Below are 21,771 nucleotides of genomic sequence, written 5' to 3' on the forward strand. Positions count from 1 at the left end.
CTGATTTTAGATCAAGTTATTCAAGTCAAATAAGAACAAGGGAAGCTAAGTTTTGCACTACTTTTATATGCATCTCTAATAATTAAAAATGATATCCCCTCTCATAAAGATTAAAAACCAACATTAAAAAATTTCTTTATTCTCCTTGCTGTTCACTTTTCTAGACTTCCTGGTGGTTTCCATGATGCTCTATGACCTGCAGAGGCTGCTTCTCACAGAGGCCAAGCATAGAGCTTTAAGTTCAGTGTGTGCACATCACTGGCCACACTGGAGAGGGTCGACAGCTACCTGTGCCTCTTAGGGAGAGGGCAGTCAACCTGGTAGAGAGGGAGCTATGTGGGTCTCAGGACCTGTGTAGCCACTTGCAATGTTAAAGTCCCATGGAATCCTTTGAACTGTGTCTAATTACAAAAGGCCTAGAGAGGCCACGAGGTGCACAGTAAGTGTGAAGAATGTCTGATCCCATGTAAGCAACAGCCCTACCACAGCAGCCTTACCTGAGTCTATGGCATTAGAAACATCTGTAATGTTTATCTGCACATGTTTCCCGTGCTGGCTGGGCTTCCCTATGAGTGACCCCAGACAATCTGAAACTCCCCCTCAAGGGCTGTGCCATTTTCACGTTGGGTATATAGCGGTAGTGGGTCATTGCTTATATGACTGAATTTCTTGCTTGGAATTAGAAAGCCTTATTCCAAATCTCTTGGGTTTAGAGATCACTCCTTACCCACTTTTCTTTTCTCTCTCTCTTTCTTTAAATTGCTGGCCCACTCAGGGCACGTTTGCCAAGGTTACATTTTACCATTGCTAATTCTATTAAGGTTTGAACCTTGACGGGCTTGTTCAGAGAGCTGAACATTATGTCCTTATGACAGTTGGAGCCTGTTTCTGTGTAAAGTCCCAGAGAGGACAGCGACATTAACGAAATGAGCGCTGGTAAGGTTGGGGATCTCCAGACTCCCCCAGTGACAGCATGAAGATGGCATTAGATGTGCGGACTTGCATATGGTCCGTTTGATAAGAATTTTAGTTCAAGCGTGGCTGAGAAAGCATGAATTATGTATGTGCAGCTTTGGGGTGAGGAAGGGGGTAAGGGGTAAGGTTGATTGCAGGTGATATTTGAGTAAATACTTGGAAGATATGGATGTCCTGCTTTATGAGTCACCACATTATTTCCAGAATTGCTTTTATTACATTTCTCTAATTTAAAAAAATTAATAAAGGTACCAAATCATGCTTGTACATATATGGGGCATCATAGGCACTGAAGTAGACACTAAAAGCTGAAGAGAAGAGGAACATTAAAGAAGGTTTAATTTCCTTATAAATCAATTCTGTAGCAAGGAAGTTTTAAATGATCACTAATTGATCAATCAGTTTTGTGGTGAAATATCAATGTGCGAAGTATTCGCCTGATATTGTGAGATCATTATCCAAATAGAAATCAAGAGATCTCCAAACTCATGGAACCTTAATTTCCCCAAACAAATACAAAGGCAGCAACTTGAGAACCATTATCAGCTTGTACCAAAAACACATAGTTTAAAAAAAAATCATTTCCAATACTCTTAATACCCTAGGGAATTTCAATATTGTTTTTTGCAGCCACAAAGAAATATAATAAGATAGATGTTGAGTTGTCGCACTTTCAAAGACACGAGGCAATGTATGCTTCAATCCCTTCATTTTATAGATGAGCAGAGAAGTCTGAAAAGGTTTGAACAGGGTGAGCAAGGTCATAGAGTTAGTTAGCAGGCTCTGCTGGAACTAGTTCCAGACTGGTCTTGTCACAGTGAGAGACCTAGTTCTGCATGAATGGCTTTCAGAAGGAATGACGTGTTGAACTTTGCACCTTCACAGATGTGCTTGCTGAGAGAATGTATGCTTTTATTGGGCTCGAAACCCCTTAAGTGAAAATAAGAACTCACAAGGTCATAGCTACCCCCCACGAGTGCGTTCTTTCCTGCACAGGTCACGGTGTGGCTCCTGGGTTTTTGTAGACCACACTTGGCTATTTGGTCTCCTCCTAATCTATTTGCCTGCTAGTATTTACTAAGCACGATTGCATGGTGCTTTCTGAACCTCAAGTGAAATAAAACAGAAGGAAGTACATGAATTGGGTTGCTCTATTCAGGCATATACACTAGCGGTGACGTGTCATATGCCTCCCTCCCTCCTTCCCTTCTTCCCTCTCTCCCCCTCCCTCTATTCTATTTTGGTCTAAGGTGTTTTTTGTGGAATGAAGTGATTGGCCAAGGGTCCTGGGCTCACAGCTCCTAAATCCTGACCTAATTACATCAGCTCCACTGTTTTGTTGCAGAATTAAAGCAGTGCAGAGCGCTCTCATCTGATGGGGCCCTAAATCTCCCAGTCAGCCCTGCTCCCATCCGTTGAGCTATCTCCTTCTGCCAGACAAGACAGCAAGAGAGATGCTGCACTCACAATGGTGCCCTGATTTTCCAAACCCAGAAGAGTGAGACTGTGTGTGTGTGTGCGTGTGCGTGCATGTGTGAATGTGTGTGTACATGTGTGTGTGTGAGTGTGTTTGAGTGTATGTGTATGTGAGTGAATGTGTGTGCCTGAGTGTGAGTGAGTGTATGTGTTAGAGAGAGAGAGAGAGAGAGAGAGAGAGAGAGAGAGAGAGAGAGAGAGTTTGTTCTAATTACTGTTGTCTCAATTTCTCAAGGGAAACCAGTTTAGCACCACAGAAAATTAAAGCATAACTTTGACTAAACTGTGCCAAAAAAATAATGTTTTGCACATTTTTTTGTCTCTGAAGACTGACAGTAGTTAATTTTTACTCAACCTAACTTACAAAATTACAAATAGAATTAGGCTACTGTATTTAGGCATATTCAGAAATTTCCTTAAATGTTTAGATGAGAATACCATGTGTTACAGAGGGCTACTACACATGTGTGCTGTGCTCCTGCACCGAGTAGTCTTTGTAGCTATGAATTTATAGCAGCTATTGTGGATCTAATCACCAAAGTGTACTCTTCGGTTGGTGGTTTAGTCCCTGGGAGCTCTGGGTGGTCTGGTTAGTTGATATTGTTCTTCCTATGGGTTGCGATCCCCTTCAGCTCCTTCAGTCCTTCCCCTAGCCGCTCCATCGAGGTCCCCTGGCTCAGTCCGATGGTTGATTGTGAGCATCTACATCTGTATTGCTCAGGTACTGATAGAACCTCTCAGGGAACAGCCATATCAGGCTCCTGTCAGCAAGTGCTTCTTGGTATCAGCAATAGTGTGGGGATGGGCATGTGCAGATGGGATGGATCCCTAGATGAGGCAGTCTCTGGATGGCCTTTCCTTCAATCTTTGGTCCATTTTTTTTGTCCCTGTCTTTTCTTTTCACAGAAACATTTCTGGATTTAAAATTTTGAGGTGCGTGGGTGGCCCCATCCCTCAACTAGCAGCCATGCCTGTCTACTGAGGTGGTCTCTATAGGCTGTATCTTCCCTTTGTTGGATACTTTGTCTAGTCATCTCCATGGGCTCCTGGGAGCCTCTCACTTCCCTCGAGTCTGAGACTTTCTAGTGGGTACCCCAGTTCCCCATCCCCCTCTGCCACATGTTTCTTTTCAATTACCTGACCCTCTATACTTCTCCCCTGTCCTTTCCAATACCTGGTCCTGCCCCCCCCCCTTTTTCCCTCCACTTTCTCTCTCCCGTCCTTGGTCCCTTCCTCCCTCTACCTCCTATGATTATTTTGTTCCACATTCTATGTAGGATTGAAACATCTATACTTTGGTCTTCTTTCTTCTTAAGCTGCATTTGCTTCGTGGGTTATTTCGTGGGTATACTTGGTTTATGGGATATATCATGGGTATTCTCAGCTTTTGGGCTAAAGTCCTCTTATCAGTGAGTACATACCTTGTATGTTCTTTTCTGTCAGGGTTCCCTCACTCAGGATGATATTTTCTAGTCCCATCCATTTGCCTACAAATTTCATGAGGTCATTGTTTTTAATGGGTGAGTAGTACTCCATTGTGTAAATATACCACAATTTCTGTATTCATTCTTCTGTTGAGGGAAATCTGGGTTGTTTCAGTTTCTGGCTAGTATAAACAGTGATAGAGGGCTAATATCCAAAATATACAAAGAACTCAAGAAGTTAGACTCCAGAGAACCAAATAACCCTGTTACAAAGGGGGTACAGAGCTAAACAGAGTTCCTAACTGAAGAATCTCAAATGGTTGCAAAGCACCTAAAGAAATGTTCAGCATCCTTAAGTCATAAGGGAAATGCAAATCAAAAATAAAAAACCCTAAGATTCCAGCTCACAACAGTCAGAATGGCTAAGATCAAAAACTCAGGTGACAGCAGATGCTGGGGAGGATGTGGAGAAAGAGGGACACTCCTCCATTGCTGGTGGGACTGCAAGCTGGTAAAACCACTCTGGAAATCAGTCTGGAGGTTCCTCAGAAAATTGGAAATAGTTCTACCTGAGGACCCAGATGTACCACTCGTGGGCATACACCCAAAGATGCTCCAACATACAACAAGGACACATGCTCCTCTGTGTTTATAGAACAAAAATTCTAATTCAATTTCCTTTGCTTTTAAAAAGCTTATAACTTTACTACATGTGCTAGAGAAAAGATTAGATTGAATATATTTTTACCATTTGGTTTATCTTCTAGAGCAGCTTGAATGATAGCACAATTAATCACAAAGTTCACATACTCTTTTTCATCCAGTAATGTACAGCCTCCTCCACTGTCAGCATCTCTCGGCAGGACTGAGACATCTGTTAAAAGTGATGGGGTTGCTGTGACATAGCGTCTCACAGTCCACGGTTTGTTACCTGATGCTCATACTTCTGCTGCTGCGTCGTCTGTGTTTCAGTAAATATGTGTGGATAAGCGCCCGTTACTGTGGCATCATTCAGAATCCTCTCACCTCCCTAAAATGTCCCCTGTACACTCCCTTTTCATCTCCTTTCCCCAACTTCTGGCAATGCCTGATCTTACTGTCTCTGGAGTAAACTCTGTGCAGGTGGAATCGTGCACTCCGTAGTCTGTTCAGCGTGCTTTCTGTGGCGTGGCCAAGGCAGTTTTGTTTCCTTCCTTTCTCTTTACAGCATAATGGTTGAATTTTTTTCAAGTGTGGACGACAATTCGGTTCATCTAGATGGACCACAATTTAGCCTTCCCTCCACGAACGGGCATCTCAGTTGTTGACAAGTTTTTCCAGTTACACATGAGGCTTAGAAAAGAATCTAGCCGTGTAGTTTTTCATACTACAGCTGTAAGTTTTCTAGTTCTTTGAATGTTTTCAAGGGGGTAGAATTATGGGACCAAATGGTAAACTTATATCTAGTCCTTTAAGAAATCACCAAGGCATCTCCCCAAGTAGCTGCACCCTTTGCTGTACCCTTTTATATTTGACCAGCAGGGATCAAGGGTTCCATTGCCTCACATGCTCACCCGAGCTTGGTATTGCTGATTGGTTAGAAGGCACTAATTCGGTCTCTTCCTTCGCCTCCGTCACCCCGATTTCCTATGGTGCACAGCATTTTGCAAGTGTGTCTTTGACATCTGTGTGTGGTTATTCTCTTTTTGCTGACACATCTCTCCAGGCTTTCCTTTAAACATCAAGTTGCTCATTTTCCGATGGCCAACTCTTTCAGGATTTTTCTTTTTTGCACAATTTTAGATGACAGCTCCTGATTAGAAAGGTGTTCTGCAAGAGTCTTCACACCGTGTAAGACTTTTCATATATAGAGAGACTGCTTCCAATGAAGTTCAGAGTATCGGTGTTGCTCTCATGAATTGGGCTTTCCGTGTTGTGTATGAAAGTCACCATCAGGAGGTTATTTATGCTTCCTTGGGTTGTCTTTGTTTCATAGCTTTGCATTTTTACATTTATGTGCATGATTTATAGCGAGTTAATGTTTGTCAAGGGTATAAAGCCTATGCCCAGCTCCAGATTCCTTCTTTTGGTACATGTCTGTGGCGTGTGTGTGTGTGTGTGTGTGTGTGTGTGTGATGTATGCATGTGTGTATGCCCATGCATCATGTGTATGTCCGGACATGATAGTTGCACATGCACACTGGAGGCTAGAGGAAGACATGGGTATACTGTCTCATCAGTCACCACCTTACTTCCTTGAGACAGTGGGGTCTTACACAACCTGGAGTTAGGTTGGCAGGTAGTTAGCCACAGACCTTCTCCTGTTTCCACCTTTCCTGAGGCTGGGAGTGCAGACTTACACACAGTCACACTCTACCTTTTACATTGATTCTGGGCCTTTGAACACAGATTTTTGTCCAACTTGTTTTTCAAACTCTCTAGTAAAATTCTTCTTTTTGTTTTCTGGAAAAAAAAAGCAACATTATTCGATGAATAATCTTTTCTACTATTTGCTTTAACTGCATATAATTTTTAAAAGCTCCCAACTCCAATGTTATAAACCCTCCAGTTCTCTAGTATAAAACAGAAAGATTGACAGCCCAAACTGTGAGATAAATGGCAGTGTTAATATTTAATAAGCAAAAGCAATTCATCAGGTAGATGTTTTTTAAATTTAAGTACTTTTAAGATTCTAGAAGATATTCAAGTTCTTATTATCAATGTTCTTGTGCATTATCTTTTAGAAATTTTTCATTGGCATAGGATACAATGAAGGCTGTCAGTTATCTACAAAATCTAACATGTATAAAGTGATAAAATAATATATAGTTTCAAGTCTTAGTATTAGATTATACCAGCATGGTTGGTTGTAAGAAAGAAGCGGAAGAGTTATATAAGATTTCTTTGGAATACTCAATCTACAATCTATTAGGGTTGTATTGGATACCATTTCTTTCTCTCCTTCTCCATGTACATATGTATATATACACACGTGTATATGATTTTGTACATGTTCCTCTGTAGTCAGGCACCTCAATTGGTTCTGTAGCTTAGTGATTATGAAGAGTGTTACAGTAACAGTATCGCAGGTATCTCTGTGATGTGTAGACACAGGTAAGGAGAATGCTGCTTATCTACAGAGTCAGATTTTGTCTCATCTGTAAAGAAAAGTGAAGATGTATTCTTTGCAAGAAACCAGACATAGCTAGAGAAAATCATGTTAAACAAATCCATCCCTCTCAGTCAAGTATTGCACGTTCTCTTTCATTTGTGGGACCCAGATATTGTGCCCATGTAGAATCATGTGTACGCCCGTGACATGAAAGTAGAAATACGAATATTGCTCAGAATATTGTCTGAGATATCAAAGGGACTAATTGAGGAAAGGGCAGAAAGAGCAGGCTAATGGATATGGGAGGAAGAATGCCCAAAATATGTTAGATATTTGCACGATAATGGCCTCATGTAACCTTGTATATAATAATCATGGTAATCAAACCTTTCTTTGCTAGGCATGCTAGCACATGCCCATAATCCCAGCACTTATAAGAACATGGCGGTTGGAGACATGGAGATCTCCAAAGGTTTAAGACCAGCCTAGGTTACATGATTTCACTGGACCTGCATCCTGCATGGGTAACTTAATTGTGTTAGATTCTCAACATGCATTCACTTGTGCGCTCTCTCTCTCTCTCTCTCTCTCTCTCTCTCTCTCTCTCTCTTTCTCTCTCTCTCACACACACACACACACACACACACACACACACGCTGACACACACATGCTACCCTATGCTCCTTTGTCCCTTAGAATCAAAACCAATCATGCTAGCAAATGATTTAACTCATTGTGCACTTGCATTGTGAGGATCTGGGTTCAAATCCAAGATACCCAAAAGAGCTTCTATCCTATCTGACAAAATACTACTTGATCTGAATTTCCATTGTGTTTCAGTGTTTATCTTCTGCCTTCCAGGTGTCTATGCCAGCAGCTCCAACTGTTTTGCTTTGTTTCATTTTGTTTTGCTTTGTTTTGTTTTATGGGGCTGGAAATAGAACTCAGGCTGCTGTCAGCTAGGCATGTTAGCCCTCTACCACCTAGCGACACCTGAAGCCTCCAGTTTTCTTTCTTTATGTTCTTTAAATATCCAAGCCCATTTCTCCTCAGAGCCTGTGTGCTTTTCTTCATTTGACCCGGATTTATTTTCCTCCAGATATCCCGGTCAGTTCAAATGCCATCTCCTTCAAGAGATATTCTCCAACCGCCATGTTCAATGTTCTCTTCACACTCTATCCAAGGACCACTCTGTTATGTTCTCATGCCTTATTGTCTTCAGAAAATTTATTACTTTTTGAAATTACTCATATTCCGTGTGTTTCACTCACTGGAGTGAAAGCTGTTGAAAGCCAAGACCCCCAGTGTCTTATACGTCACCAGATCACCACTGTCTTCGGTACTGACTGACCTAGCGGAATGCATTTTGTTGGATTAGATAAGTAAGATTATGATAAGTGCCTTACTAGTTTGCAGTAGGGAGAGGACAAGAATTTAAAATTGCTTAGATGATCAAGACCATTCCCTGTTATTCTCTATGCTACGGTTAGGCTCAGGGTTCATTAATAATAATCAAGGAGCATGCAGTGTTACATAGCAATTCCTTCATTGATTAAAAATGCTAAATATATAGTGAAAGATATGGAATTCCAGTTGAGTCTCTCTTACTGAGTTTCTTTATTTACTTTTTCCATAACCTGTTATTTTCTGACACAGTCAGCGTCTATATTCTGTTTTTGTTTTGTTTTAGTTTTAGTACTCAGTGCAGATTGGTACTTATTAATTTATTTGGTTTTGTCAAATGAACAACATAATAGGCAGTATGCTAAATTAGTATTCAGCTTATTGCAAAGTATAGCAAGGATAGGACAATTTTACACGGACTCACAGTTAAGTGCGCAAGTAATCCCAGGAATTACAAAGAGCGGCTCTAACAGGGATAAAGAAAGCGAGTGAGGTTTAAAGGAATGCTGTTGTAAAATAAACCCAACTCATAATTCCAACAAGATATCCAAGGATTATTGCTCAAGGCCAGCGTGATGTAGTGACTGAATCTGCCTGACAGTGCTGGCAACTCGCTCCTCATTCTTTATCCCCTTAGCCTGTAGATGAAGAGGAAGCCCAGAGAGGCTGACTAATGTGGTCCCCCTCACACAGCTGAGGTGACTCTCACTGGTTCTCTAGATGTTTGTGCAGTAAGATACACAGCGTCTCAATCACAGGAAGGCGCGGCCCCACCTCAAGGCTCCCATCCTAGTTTTCCTCAAGTCCACAAGTTTATTGTTCCAGTTATCAAGCCAAGAACTAACAAGCCATTCTTTCCTCCTTTGCTACTCAGAGCCCCATTCCTTCTCTGGCCCATTTTACACCACCCTTGTTCAGAATGACTCTATTATATTAAATGCAAAGCAGTTCACGTCCCTAAAACTCAGCCCCGCTCTGTGTTCACCTAGCTGACAAAGAACACTTATCTCCAGTTTTTCCTCAGGCCTATAGAGTTCAGGTTGAGGCACTGCTGCCCATCCCTTTCACTTCTCACAGGACTCTGCAGTGGCTTTCTTCCTGTCCCTGGCCCAGTGCCAGGCTCTTGGTCCTTTGTGAGGGTTCCCTGTTGGCTGCTCTGCTCAGCCTTTTGTGTGGCTGAATCATTCTGTCTTGTTTACTTCTGCTGAAATTCCTGACCCTCTTGGGAGGCCTTTCCAGATGTCCCACTGTTGGGGTTTTGGTCATCATCTCTTTGTGTATCAGTTTCAGAGCTCTGGGGTATGCTTCCCAGTGTGTTACTGTCCCCTCGCTCAGAGGTCTGACCCTGGAGAGCACAGGACTCTGCCCTCCCCGCACAGGGCTCTGTCTTTAGAGTGGGGACAGTTCCTGGCATCTCTGACAAACGGTAAGCACTTGTGAATGAATCTGGCTGAGCGTGAGCTGAGGACACATTATTCATGGCTCAGGGAAGCATACTATTTAATTTGTACAAGGGCCTTCTGAGAAACCATGTCAAACACCAAGATGGGATATAAAATAGGGCACACTGTAAAGATTGGTTGGAGCTTGCATGGATTAAGGATCTAGCATGGCACAGGCACTGCATACACCTTTATGGACAGAGTGAGTTCTTAGAGCCATAGGCATTCGGAAAGCACCATTTCAGTCAATGGGTTTAAACTCTTTAACTTGTAAATACAGCTACCATCGGGAGAAGGATGGTTTAGCACTTCCCACCGTCTCCTGTTGCATAATAAATATCGATTTGCAATACATGTGAGGAGCAATTAAGTGGATAAATGAGAAAACAGACAAATAGATGAGGCAGCTAAAGTTCAATATCGAAGTGAGAGGAGAAGCAGGAACAGCAGTCAGTTTAAATAGAGAAGCAACATCTAACAGAACCTGTGGCATAGAAGACACGGTACAGGTTTGGTACCACACAAAGCAGGTGTCTCTGTTAGCAGGAACTGGGTTCAAGAGAAAAAGACCTAAAAGATGGGGAGACACCCAAAGGAACCAAGGGTTTAAATTAGGCTAGCCTTTACAACCCTTAAAATACCTCAGACTACAGGAAAACACCTTAAGTGTCACGAAAATATGTGTGTAACCAAATGAATCAGTTTTTTTTTTAATACTTTGGTAAAACAGCCACACCAAATAATAGGTAAAGAAATCGTGCTGTTTCAAAATAGATTTTTTTCCTGTTGTCTAAGTAATTTAATAAGACAAGTTGGGAAGAGAAAGGGAAGAAGGAGAAGTAGGAAGAAGAGGAGAACCAGGAAGTGGAGACAGAGGGTGAGGGGGGGAGGGACAGTGAGGGGAAGGAAGAAAGAGGGAAAAGGGAGTGAAGGGGAGGGGGAAGGACGCATGAATTTCTAGGAAATAGAAGATAGTAGGCAATACATTCCTTAGAACCATTGTGTGTAGCTTAAATGCTTTCTATGGAGTTTCACAATTACCTTAGAAGATTCCATAATCAACAGTGTGCTTTTCATCACTGGAAAACATCTTGTCCCATGGAGATGATAATGTTTTGTAGCTGAAGGAGACTTCCTAGTCTAAGTCTCCTTCAAGGGAAGAATGTGTGAATTTCCATGCTCAGAAGATTTTTAAAAGCTCTTACCATGTTAAGATGGGAATTGGAAACTTATTCATCATCTGTTTTTACTCTCATGTTCATTTACATCTAGGTGTTAAGTGAAAATATTAGTTAATTCTTCAAAGTGTGCGTAGGGGGGGAGGTTTCATACAGAAAGAATAGCTTCAGTTTTCTGAGACCTCTGAAGCCTTAAATATTCGGAACCTCAGAATGACCGCCTGGCATTTCATTTTGCAAGAAGTCTAAGCAGCCGCGATGAATTCACAGATGCAGACCTGCCAAGGTTAAATTCCGTTTCACACCCAGCAAGCACACATAATCAGGGGACAAGCACTGTCCTGCACTGCCCTTTGAACTCACAGTTTTGTTGGCAGGGGAGGGTCAACCCTGAGCTACTTCAGAGATGGATGAACTAGCTTAGCCCACCCCGGCCCAGTTTATAGACCAGCAAATTTGTTTCCCGTTACCTTTTAAGTATGGGTTCTGCGTCATTTAACAAGCAACCCAAATGAGCAGCGGTTGGATGAGATCAGATTAGATAATAAATTGGGAATTGTTCAGGGAAGGTCTTTTGGAAATAATAACTGTGGTTTTTCCTTTGTATGCATGTTTGTTGTGTTTTGTTTCTTTCCCCTCTGTGTTGGTTTGGCTCCGTTCTGAAGGGGGCCTAATAGGAACAGGGTTTGCCGGCGTGTTAGAGAGAGGAGCCCAGGGTGGAACTGTCTTAACATTAGGTAAAAATGCTCACAATGTTCATTCAGCACAGCTCTCAACTCTCCATATGATGAATAGGCTTGTAAGAGAAAATCAGTTTATAATCTCTTCAGTTTATGTCCAACCTGTTATAGACGCTCGGGGTTTTATATATAGTGCACATACATTGCAGTTTCAATATAGGGACTAGAATGCAAATGTGTGTTCTGGTGTCCATTTTGCTGCTATTTATTTCCTATTTGAAGTATGCAATGGCCTTTGATCGCCTCTTAAGTTAAAAATCAAACTGTAAGTAGCTACGAAGATCTAACTTCATCTTCTGCTGCAGTCAGGCCTTTAGACACACTTATTCAATATTGTTAAAGATATTTAAATAGAACATTATTAAGATGTTTTATGTTTAGATTATGCATGCATGAGACTCATAAGCTATGGATTTCATTTAGCAAAGAGTGTGTGATAAATCACGTCTGCTCTAAGGCTTGTTACAGCAGTGGAAATAGCATCCTCCCTCAGCCTCTGCCAGCCTCAGTGGAACACTGTCTTTCCTGAGGTCGCAAGACGGCTGCCACAGTTCATGACCTGGTGTGCAGACACCACTGCACCACGGCATCTAAAAGGGCTGGCTTATTTAGTGTGTTAAATATTTACCAGATACACTACGTGTTCCATGTTGCTTCTCAGAGGAGACTGTAACTATCATTTAGTGTAAATATGCAAAGAAGGGTGTCCTTTAATTAGCAGTCTAGGAGATTCTGTAGGTTAAAGACTTAATAGCTGGCCTAGTCTTTTAATAAAAGCGGATGGAGAACTTAATTCAAAATAATATAGAAACCATACAAGTGCTCCATAGGCAATTGCCTACTTCCCAGGAGGAAAAATATTGAGTGCTGCAGAAAGAGCGGGAGAGCAAGAGAGCAGAGTGAGAGAGGGAGAGAGGGAGAGGGAGAGGGAGGGAAGGAGGGAGAGCATGTGTGCTAGTATGTATTAGTAGCTATTCTTGGTTGAAGTGCATTTTGTTGAATAATTCAACTTGTTTTGTTTTCTCATGTGAATACACTTTTGTCCTAGAAGTTTAGTGTTGTGCTTTGTGAGCCTATAAGCTCCACTAAAGCCCACTTGTTACAATAGTAGCTTTTTCTGCAGGAGAGAAGGGTGCTGCTTTGCTTTATAAGTAATTAGTGTTTGGGGACGAGCTACTCAAATAGATCTCAACCATGGTCTACAGGCACGGATGCCTACAGGGTCCAGAGGTGACTGACTGGGAGAATTGGGCCCAGGGGAGGGCCTATAGCTAAAGGGAAAACACAGACTTATTGGCGGACATTCTTCTCCCTCAGCTCTTCTCTGTACTTATTATATGGAATTGGGTACGGGGTTACTATATCATCTGATAATTAAAAACATAAGAAACCAAATATCTGATTTATCTGTATAGTCTCATAACTTTTAGATGTTGACCCAGTTTTACAGAGAACAAATGTCAAACACTTGGATATGCCAACTCAAACGTGACTGAGGGAGGTAACAGTCCTGCCAACTGCTGCTCGAAGTCTCTGAACTAGCTACCTGTTGAGGTAGCCAAATGCAGTGACCAGTGAGGACCACTGGCTAGAGTGTTCAAGAAATGTGCAGCCTTCCTGGTGCTGGGGGTGGGGCTGCCTCTGCAGAGACGCAGCATGCCTCGCCAAGGACAGCACAGCCACGGGTTACTAACTCCACAGCTGTCCAGGACTGCTCAGCAGAAACTGTACAACAGAAAGGCTCCATAAACTCTAGGGTTGGTCTCGAGTTGCTAAACCATTGGGTTGCTTTGAGGTAGAGGCTGAGAGAGCATTTCAGGGCTATAAATCCCAAAAGGACTGAGGAATCTGTTCTCCTCCAACACCTCTGACAGAATGGCCCTGTCATGTCATTTTGATCTAGACCCTTCTGAGCTTCTGCTTCTTCACGTCCTGTCCAGTGGTGCACAGCCACATTCATTCATTCGCTGTCTGTGACCTGAGCAGACTCTGATTGCTGTTTCCCTCCTTTGATAAGACTGATACACTATAAGGCTGACAACCATGACTTTCCAAATAGAACTCTAGACTCATCCTCAACATCATAGTCCCACACTGCATTTAAAAAATGTCTTGTTATAATCAAGTCCCAAGATCTTTGCCTCCCAACTAAAATCCTCTAGAAGAGAGGTGTGGGGAGCCCAAGCCGTAAAGTCTTACCAACATGACTGCCTAAACATGAACTGAACAAGAGCAATCCAATCAGAGCCAACGCAGAAGACAGAAAGACCCCAAATCCCGGGACCGGGACCTCAACCCAAGAACTACAGAGAATTAAAGAATGATGGGTACGTGAGAAACAGTCTTCCTCAGTGAAGAGCACACCAGTTGGTTATCTAATACCAAATGGTTGAGTAAGAGGTGGTTTGAGAAACGGCTCACCAGTCAAGTGCACATTAGAAAGAGCTGAGTTCAGTTCCCTGAACCCATGTCGGTCAGCTCACAGTTGTCTGCTCCGGAGAATAAAACATCTCTTGCTTCTTTGAGAATGTGCACACACATACTCACACACACACAGATACACACTCACATACACAGATACACACACATACACTCATAGAGTCAAAACAGACAGATTTAGACACACACGCGCACACACGCGCACATACTCACACATGCACAGGAGAATTAAGGCAGACTTACACAATATTACATGAAATAAATATTTTAAAAAGGAAAAGAGCAAATAATGTAAAATCACGGGCAAGTGAGGTCTCTACTTCTGATAGCTTATGGATGGTTTCACTTGATTGTGTCTGTTCTTCTGCAAAGATAGTTACTTATGACTGTTTTCTTGGTCTCACCAAATACTGAAGGTGTAAATCAGTGAACGTCAGGGGTAAGTTTTAAGTTGCTCTTTGTAGAGGTATCTTGCATACCTAAGAGCTCTGCTCATCTGACGAGTGTGTCAGCACTTCCGGGTTGGAAAGGAGCTTTTTAACTATTAACACATAGCATGCACTCCAGCTACACGTAGTTGCAGTTACAGCTGTCTGGGGAACACATGCATTTGCCAAATTAATTACACCAATGAGGGTATTTGCTTGGTCAGATGAAGGAAAAAAAAATCACTCTCCAACTCTTCTACCTCTGCGTCTTAGTTACGGTCTCTTTGTTGTAATGAAACACCATGACCGTAAGAGCAAGCTGGGAAGGAAAGAGTTTATTTATCTTCCTCTACTGCCACACTGTCTACTACTACATCACTGAAGGAAGTCAGGACAGGAACCCAGTCGGCAGGAAGCTGGAGGCAGGAGCCAATGCAGAGGCCGTGGAGGGATGCTGCTTACTGGCTTGCTTCACAAGGCTGTCTTCTCTCTTGTAGCACCCAGGAGCACCAGTCCATGGATGGCACCGCCCACAATGGGCGGGGCCCTCCCCCATCGATCACTAATTGATCTCAGGCTCACCTGAAGCCTGATCTTATGGGGACATTTCTTTTCTAAGTTGATGTTCCTTCCTCGCTGATGACTTTAGTTGACATAAAACTATCCAGCTCACTTTGTTTCAAGAATAATCGAGTTGGAAATACTTGGTGTTTAGTGCAAGCAGCTCTTAGGTAGACAAGATAATCTTTTAATTAGCAACAAAAACTGGGTTCTCTTCCTTGCCCCAACTGTGTTCAGTTCATCAGCTGGGGCATGGAACCGGTTCTGGAGCTGCTCCTCTTGCCTGTGAGCGCCCTGCGCCTGCGTATGGTGTGTGTGCTGTTAGGCTGATTTGAGAGACAGTGATCATACTCATTTCCTGACCTGTTGTTATTCAAAGTCTAGACTGCAGATCTGCAGAAGCTTCTCCCTAATTGTTTTTAATTGTTCTGCTGTGGTTGAGGAAGCCAGAATAATAACAGAAGGATTCAGAACCCAAGGACGGTGATTTTTGTTGTTGTTTAAAGATGTTCATGGAACGTTTTATAGCATCTTTTTGTCAGCATCATTAGGTCCGTATCCTCGATGCAAATACAGCCTTCTCCAGCACACAAAATGAGAAACCTCAAAGCCTAGGGGAATTTCATGGGAAGAGTGGATTGACTCCCCACACTTCAGAGCTGGAACGTTCCTGGTTGGTAAATATTTGACTTCCCAAATAAAAGTGTCCCTACTTCATTGTGAGAAATCTACATCGGAAGTTGAGCCCTGCCTGAGGGTAGAGGAGAGATCAGTCGCCTGTGAACCTTACAACAGGTAGGAGGAGGACAGCCTGCCCCCTTGGGATGGCCGTGCACACTTGTTATGATATTGTTATTGAACAACCATGATTCAGTCAGACGCATTTCTTTAAATTACATTTCTGGGAACAAGGACCTGAGGAGTATCACTAGTTTGCTGGGTAATATAGTGACAGGAATGATGAATTAGACTGGGAACCAGTTCCTAGTGTTAGAAACCCCCCACCCCTGCAGAGACCTTAGGGAGAAAGACCCTAGGAGAGGGATTACATAGGAGTCTTGCCTATCCAGGCAACTTCTGTCCTTTGGCCTCAAGTGGTTTTGATGGAGCTGCTTTTTTCTTTTTCTTTTTAAGTCGTTTGTAATTTTTAAAGATAAGACTGAAGGCTTGGACAGATTCAGTTAAATGCAGTTTCACCTGCCTCTTGGCTCCTATGGTTTATTGTGGAGCAGTGGGACTGGAGTTCCAGGAGCTCCAAGTTCCCCTTCTCTGAAACCTACCGTCCCTGTTCCCTGTATCTGCTGTCCCTAAGCCTATGAGAAGCTTCTCTGAGAAGCGCATTTTAATATTTAGATCAAACGGTGATTGGAATACATTAATGCCCAGTGGGTTTGAAAGCAGCTGCTGAGCCTTCTCCCTGCTGCTCCAATTAACACATGCAGCACACTCAGTCAGCAAGAGGGCTGAGCATATGGATGAAACCACTTCGCAGATCACTAGTGTGGCTTGCAGGAGAGCCGAAGGGTTAACTAGCCTCCCTTTTTCCTAAACCGCCGCTTTCGAGGAAGTTTTGCACACGGCTGCCCTGCTTGGAGCACAGGAATGCTCGTAGGAGTGGGTAGGATTAGCAGGTGGGCAAAGCCAGGTCTTCCCTAGTTTGGTTCAGTCCATTGACTAGCGCGCTTCCCCACCCCCGCCCCGCGATGGAGGTGTTGGGGGACGCCTCTTGCTTCAAGCTGAATATCTTTAACTTTTGTTTGGTTTGGAAACAAGTTGAAGCCCACAGCTTTGCTGAGTTTTTTTTCCCCCTCTCTCACTTTCTCTAATTATTATCTTTTATTATCCTCTTACTTTCTTTCTCTGCCCCACCCATCCTTTAAAAAAAAAATAGTAGATTTGACAGTTTCCTGGGCTAAATGAGAAGTCTCACCAAGCTACTCCCACGCCGCTGTTGTGTTTTCTCCTGCTGTGGCTGAACTCTTGGCCTTGATGGGCATAAGGAGAAAGGCTGGAGGGTAATGTGTCCCGGTCCCCGGGCTTGGTGAGGGTCATTCATGCTCCGCCGGCTTGAAGAGCAGCTGGGCTGTCCGCTCTGCTGCTGTCTGCGCCGCTGCTGCCACGGTGCCCCGGGAGCAAGTCATGGACCGCTTCCTGGGATTTGTCAAGCAGATTCGGAGATCCAGGAGAAGAAAAGGAAAAAAGTACCGGCCAGAAGAGGATTACCAGGAGGGCTATGAGGATGTCTATTACTACGCTTCGGAGCATTTTCGAAGTAAGAGCTTCCCTCCACCCTCCACCCTCCACCCTCCACCCTCCACCCTCCACCCTCCTGGCGCTTCTCACATGGCCGGACTAACAATAAACCTTGCATGCTTCTTTACTCTTAGATGCGAAAGACTTTCCAGATGGTGTTCTGTGAAGTGCTAGATCCATCATACTTGATCTGTAGTAGTATGGCCACCGGATCACATGTAGACATGATTACTAGTACGGGTCTATACTGGTTAATATCGTAGATGTAATTGACTGATTGTGTTATTTTAAGGAGCCGTTGGAAAAAGTATCTTGTAGGTGGCTAGAATATGTTCTGTTGTAGTTGTAAAATTTTTTGCAATCATTTCACACGTGTGTGATTTTCTCTCTTTTCGAGTTAGAGAAGGTTGTTTTGTTTGAAAGTCATTGTTCGTGTTGGAGTTGACGCTCATGATTAACGCTCATAGTCCCAACTTCTGGAGTCACCCGTGATGAAGCATGTGCTGTTTGTACACAGAAGTTGAGATGATTTTCTCTGAAGCATGTTCACGATCTTGTTATTAAGTTAGGGGAACTTGGCTTGCTGTCAGCTAGCAGGAGCAATACCTGTAGGATAAATAAAAAATACCCACATGGAGACATTTGTAAATCGGCTTTAAAATAGCAGAGGACTAAATTTTTCCTTGTACCTGTCAGGGCTCTCGGTTCCTGGAGAGGCTGAGACAGGTCCCTGTAGATTTAAAATGCCCAGAAGTGCCTCAGGGCAAAGAAAGAAAGCCTTTCCCTGCCAAAATCACTGAGTTTATGTGCCCAGATGAAGGGGAGGGAGGTGACAGCTATGTGTGATGTACATTTTAAAAATTAAAAATTATTTCTTATCTTCTTGAGCAAGGATCTTTATGAACTTGTACCCGGATCCCACTTTTCCCCCTTCTGGCTTTTTGAAGTCTAACCATGACTGAGTCACATTTATACCTTTGGAGCGTTGTCTAATAAATAATTTAACTCCCAATTTCTGTGGCCCTGAAAGCCAGGGGAGTTATTTCTCCATGACGAAACCCCTGCTGTGATTGATGGAGGCTGAAGGTTGAAAACTCACGTGATGGCAATAACACAGCAATGCAAATTGCAATCCTTTTATATTTGCCCGAACAGGACTGCTATAATGTTTCTGCACAGTGTCCTCTGGGATACAGAGGTATTTTCGTGTTATAATGCTCTTTCATGAATAATCTATTATAATGTAGCGACAGTCTATATTTCCTAAATTTAGCTTCTCTGATAATATTCTCAAATTTAACCAGGATTTGTGGCACATCACACACATGCACGTGCACGCTCTCTCTCTCTCTCTCTCTCTCTCTCTCTCTCTCACACACACACACACACACACACGTAGCTGGCTTGCATGAGGAGGAGATCTGAAATGTAGAAAGTGGGGCGAGAAGAGAGCTTAAGAACACTGCTGCTTGGGCTGCTACCCCATGAACACATTTCTTGTAATCAATGCACACCAACTCTAATCCACGCACTCTGTGATTTGCGCTGTGCTGGGTGTGTGTGCCCAAACCGACTCAAAAGCTCTCCCATGCTTGCAGTCTACTCGTGCTGCTGAGGCTTTTCAGGTTTAAAATAAATTTGCTGGAAAGCGCGCCAGCCGGGAAAACGTTTTCCAAGAATAGAGTTAAAAGATGACATAATGAAGGAAGCCATCCCCAACCATGAAGTTCAGAAACTCAGAGAGAACCCATGCCTTACCTGATTCATCAAGGTTGCCCTGAGGGTAAGATGCTAACCAGGCAGGGGCTTTGCCTTTGCATGTGAAAATGACTTCCCCAGAAGTGCTCTTTCTTTATGGGATGCCTTTGGAAACTTGTGAACCTAGCTGGCTGTTGAGTCTCCATATTCTTAAACTAATTATGTCACAGTGAACTGGCAAATCAAATATTAAATAGCCGTAGAAAGCATGTTGCAAAACGTAATGACCTCACAGTGCATCTTTGGCTCCAGTGTCGGGTCTCCCTGAGTTGGGCTGAGCGGATTCCACCTGTCTTTTACTGCTTCGGGAGAGCATGCAGAGCAAGCTGACTCTTAAAGCCAGCCTTCTCACATGGGAAGCGCAGCCAGACTCAATCAATGTGGTGTATCTGTTTCAATTAGTCTACGGTATCGTCTGTAAGGTTGCATTCCACGCTCTTCCTCACACTGGGAGGAACTCCGTCTATATCAAGTCTGAGAACATGGTAGAATTTATTGGTGACGTTCGCATCTTATTTAGTGATGCCATCGACTAAGAAAACTCACTAATTTTTGTAAGGAATTTATCATATGATAATGAAAAAACTGAGATAGTAAGGATGTCCCAGAAAATACACACCGCCCTCCCCAAATTCTTCCCTCTCTGGAATGTTCTCAAAGGCTGTCTGATAGATTTTATCCGCAATGATGTATCTTCCTTTCTGGGTTCTAATTCAGAGCTTCTTCATCTTTCCTTTATCTTAGATGCCCTTCAGTTCTCATAATCAATGCCCAGCAGCAAATTAAGATGCTAGGAGGGACAGATGGCGCGGAATAAAATGGTTCTAGAAGTGGATGATTTCTCTGCAACCCTATCAAACCTGGGTTTTAACAGTGGCAGTGATAGACTGTGTATGAAGGAAAATATCCTGCTTTATTCTGAACCAACTCAGGACACTGGGCACAAGTGGCAGAACGTGATATTTCATTCAAAGCTGCCATTGCCATTTATCAATCCAATTTTTTTTTCACAATTTTAGAGTTGGAGTTTAAGCAAACAAGACAGAGGCCTCAGGCAAATCAAACACCCCCTGGGTTTTAGTTCCTGAAATGTGACACAAGTGTCTTTATTTTTAAGGATGATTTTTAAGTATAAAATATAAATTTATACCTTAATTTCTATAATTCGGTTTAAAAAAAAAAAACCAAACCAGGCATCCCATAGCATCTTGCTGTGTTGGCCGGGCCTGTTTCCAGCTACTCTAGTGAGACTCCTTGTCCCAGCTTCTAGATTAGCTGATACCAAATTGTACTGACTTTGGATAACGAGTTAGACAAGGGCTTTTAAACTGGTATTTAACCTAAATAATCCTCCTGACTGTGCAGAAGGAGCTGTCTAAAGAGCTAATGAATTTCTTTTGATTGGGAGTTATCAAAAGGTGGGGCGGGGGAGCCTTTCTATTAAGATCATGATTTATCATTGACTATTAAGGAATTTGGGAAATTTTTGGTAATCCAGAGACTTCTGAATATGTTGTGAATATGTTGATCATTCTTAGAGCCATTCCATTTGATTGTGTCTGCCAAGGAGCACAGTTTCCTCTGGAAATTCTTGCCTAGAAGATTTGAGTGGTTTTTTTGGTTTTCTGTTTTTGTTTGTTTGTTTAAAGAAAAACTTGACTCCATTATAAAAGTGTCATAAATCAAAGTACATCAACAGTCTAGAGACAGACCCTGAAACCAGCTTTATTATGCTTATCACTCCTTACCCCTGTAAATATTAATTACAGCTCATTTTATGTACCATACAAACATGGCTGCCTGATCCTGTTGTTACACACATCAGATCCTTACTGGATAACATTTTTTATTCATACTGGATATTATTCAGGGTATAAAGCAGAGAGGAAATGGGGGGTTCATTCCCTTTGGACTGTTCTTAGCTGTGATGAAAACCTGGGCTTGCCACTGTCTCTCTGAGGAATTATTGAAAGGGAGGAACCTGTCTGTCTCTTCCTACAGCTTCAGCCCTGGCAGCTCCTGGTGTTGAATTAGGCGTGGGGTTCCTCCATAGTAACTGGCCTCCTGGGTTTTCATCTTAACTTACCTGTGCTGGAGCAAAGGTGTGTGTGTGTGTGTGTGTGTGTGTGTGTGTGTGTGTGTGTGTGTGTGTGTAAACTGTGCCCTTCCCTTAGCTTTTCCTCCTGTGGTCACTTCCTGTGAAACGGTAGACAGACAGTGGAGAGCATGGCTACTGGGAGGAGCTCTTGAAGAGAGATCATTTGTATCAACACATTATCTTCACTTGTTTCATTGCTATCGTCTGCTTAGGATGGGCTGCAATTCTCATGTGGTGAGCGTGTGCAGTAAAAACACTGTAGCTATGCTAGTTTGTTAAGACACACATGCTCAGGCAACTCAGGCTCCGAGTTGATTCAAATTTCATTTTAGAAAAAAAAATGTTTATTTGTTTAATTGAAAAGCATTGCATAGTATACTTCTCAGGGCACAAAACAAGTTACCATGAGGTCATTTTCAGGCAGTGATATGGGTGATTGACTTGTCATTTATCCATTTACTTGTTTGCTTTGTAAATCCATGCAAAAGTTCCCTCTCTTGCCCA

At 42.8% G+C, this 21,771-nt stretch overlaps 1 protein-coding gene across 9 annotated transcripts in view; it reads left to right on the forward strand.

The window, feature by feature from the left end:
- Grip1 (glutamate receptor interacting protein 1) overlaps nt 1-21,771 on the forward strand; it is a 657,804-nt gene that overhangs the window by 243,512 nt on the left and 392,521 nt on the right. For 5 of the 9 annotated variants that reach the window (XM_087559243.1, XM_087559240.1, XM_087559241.1 and 2 more), the window contains exon 1: nt 17,112-17,430. The exons of the other annotated variants lie outside the window; for them this stretch is intronic. In XM_087559243.1, the coding sequence (XP_087415369.1) occupies nt 17,298-17,430 (133 nt within the window). In that variant the 5' untranslated portion in view covers nt 17,112-17,297. Of the gene's footprint in view, nt 1-17,111; nt 17,431-21,771 lie in introns of those variants that run through there. 9 annotated transcript variants of the gene reach the window in all.

Source organism: Rattus norvegicus, chromosome 7, assembly GCF_021556685.1.
Source record: "Rattus norvegicus strain SHRSP/BbbUtx chromosome 7, alternate assembly SHRSP_T2T, whole genome shotgun sequence".
NCBI classification, from domain to species: Eukaryota; Metazoa; Chordata; class Mammalia; order Rodentia; family Muridae; genus Rattus; species Rattus norvegicus.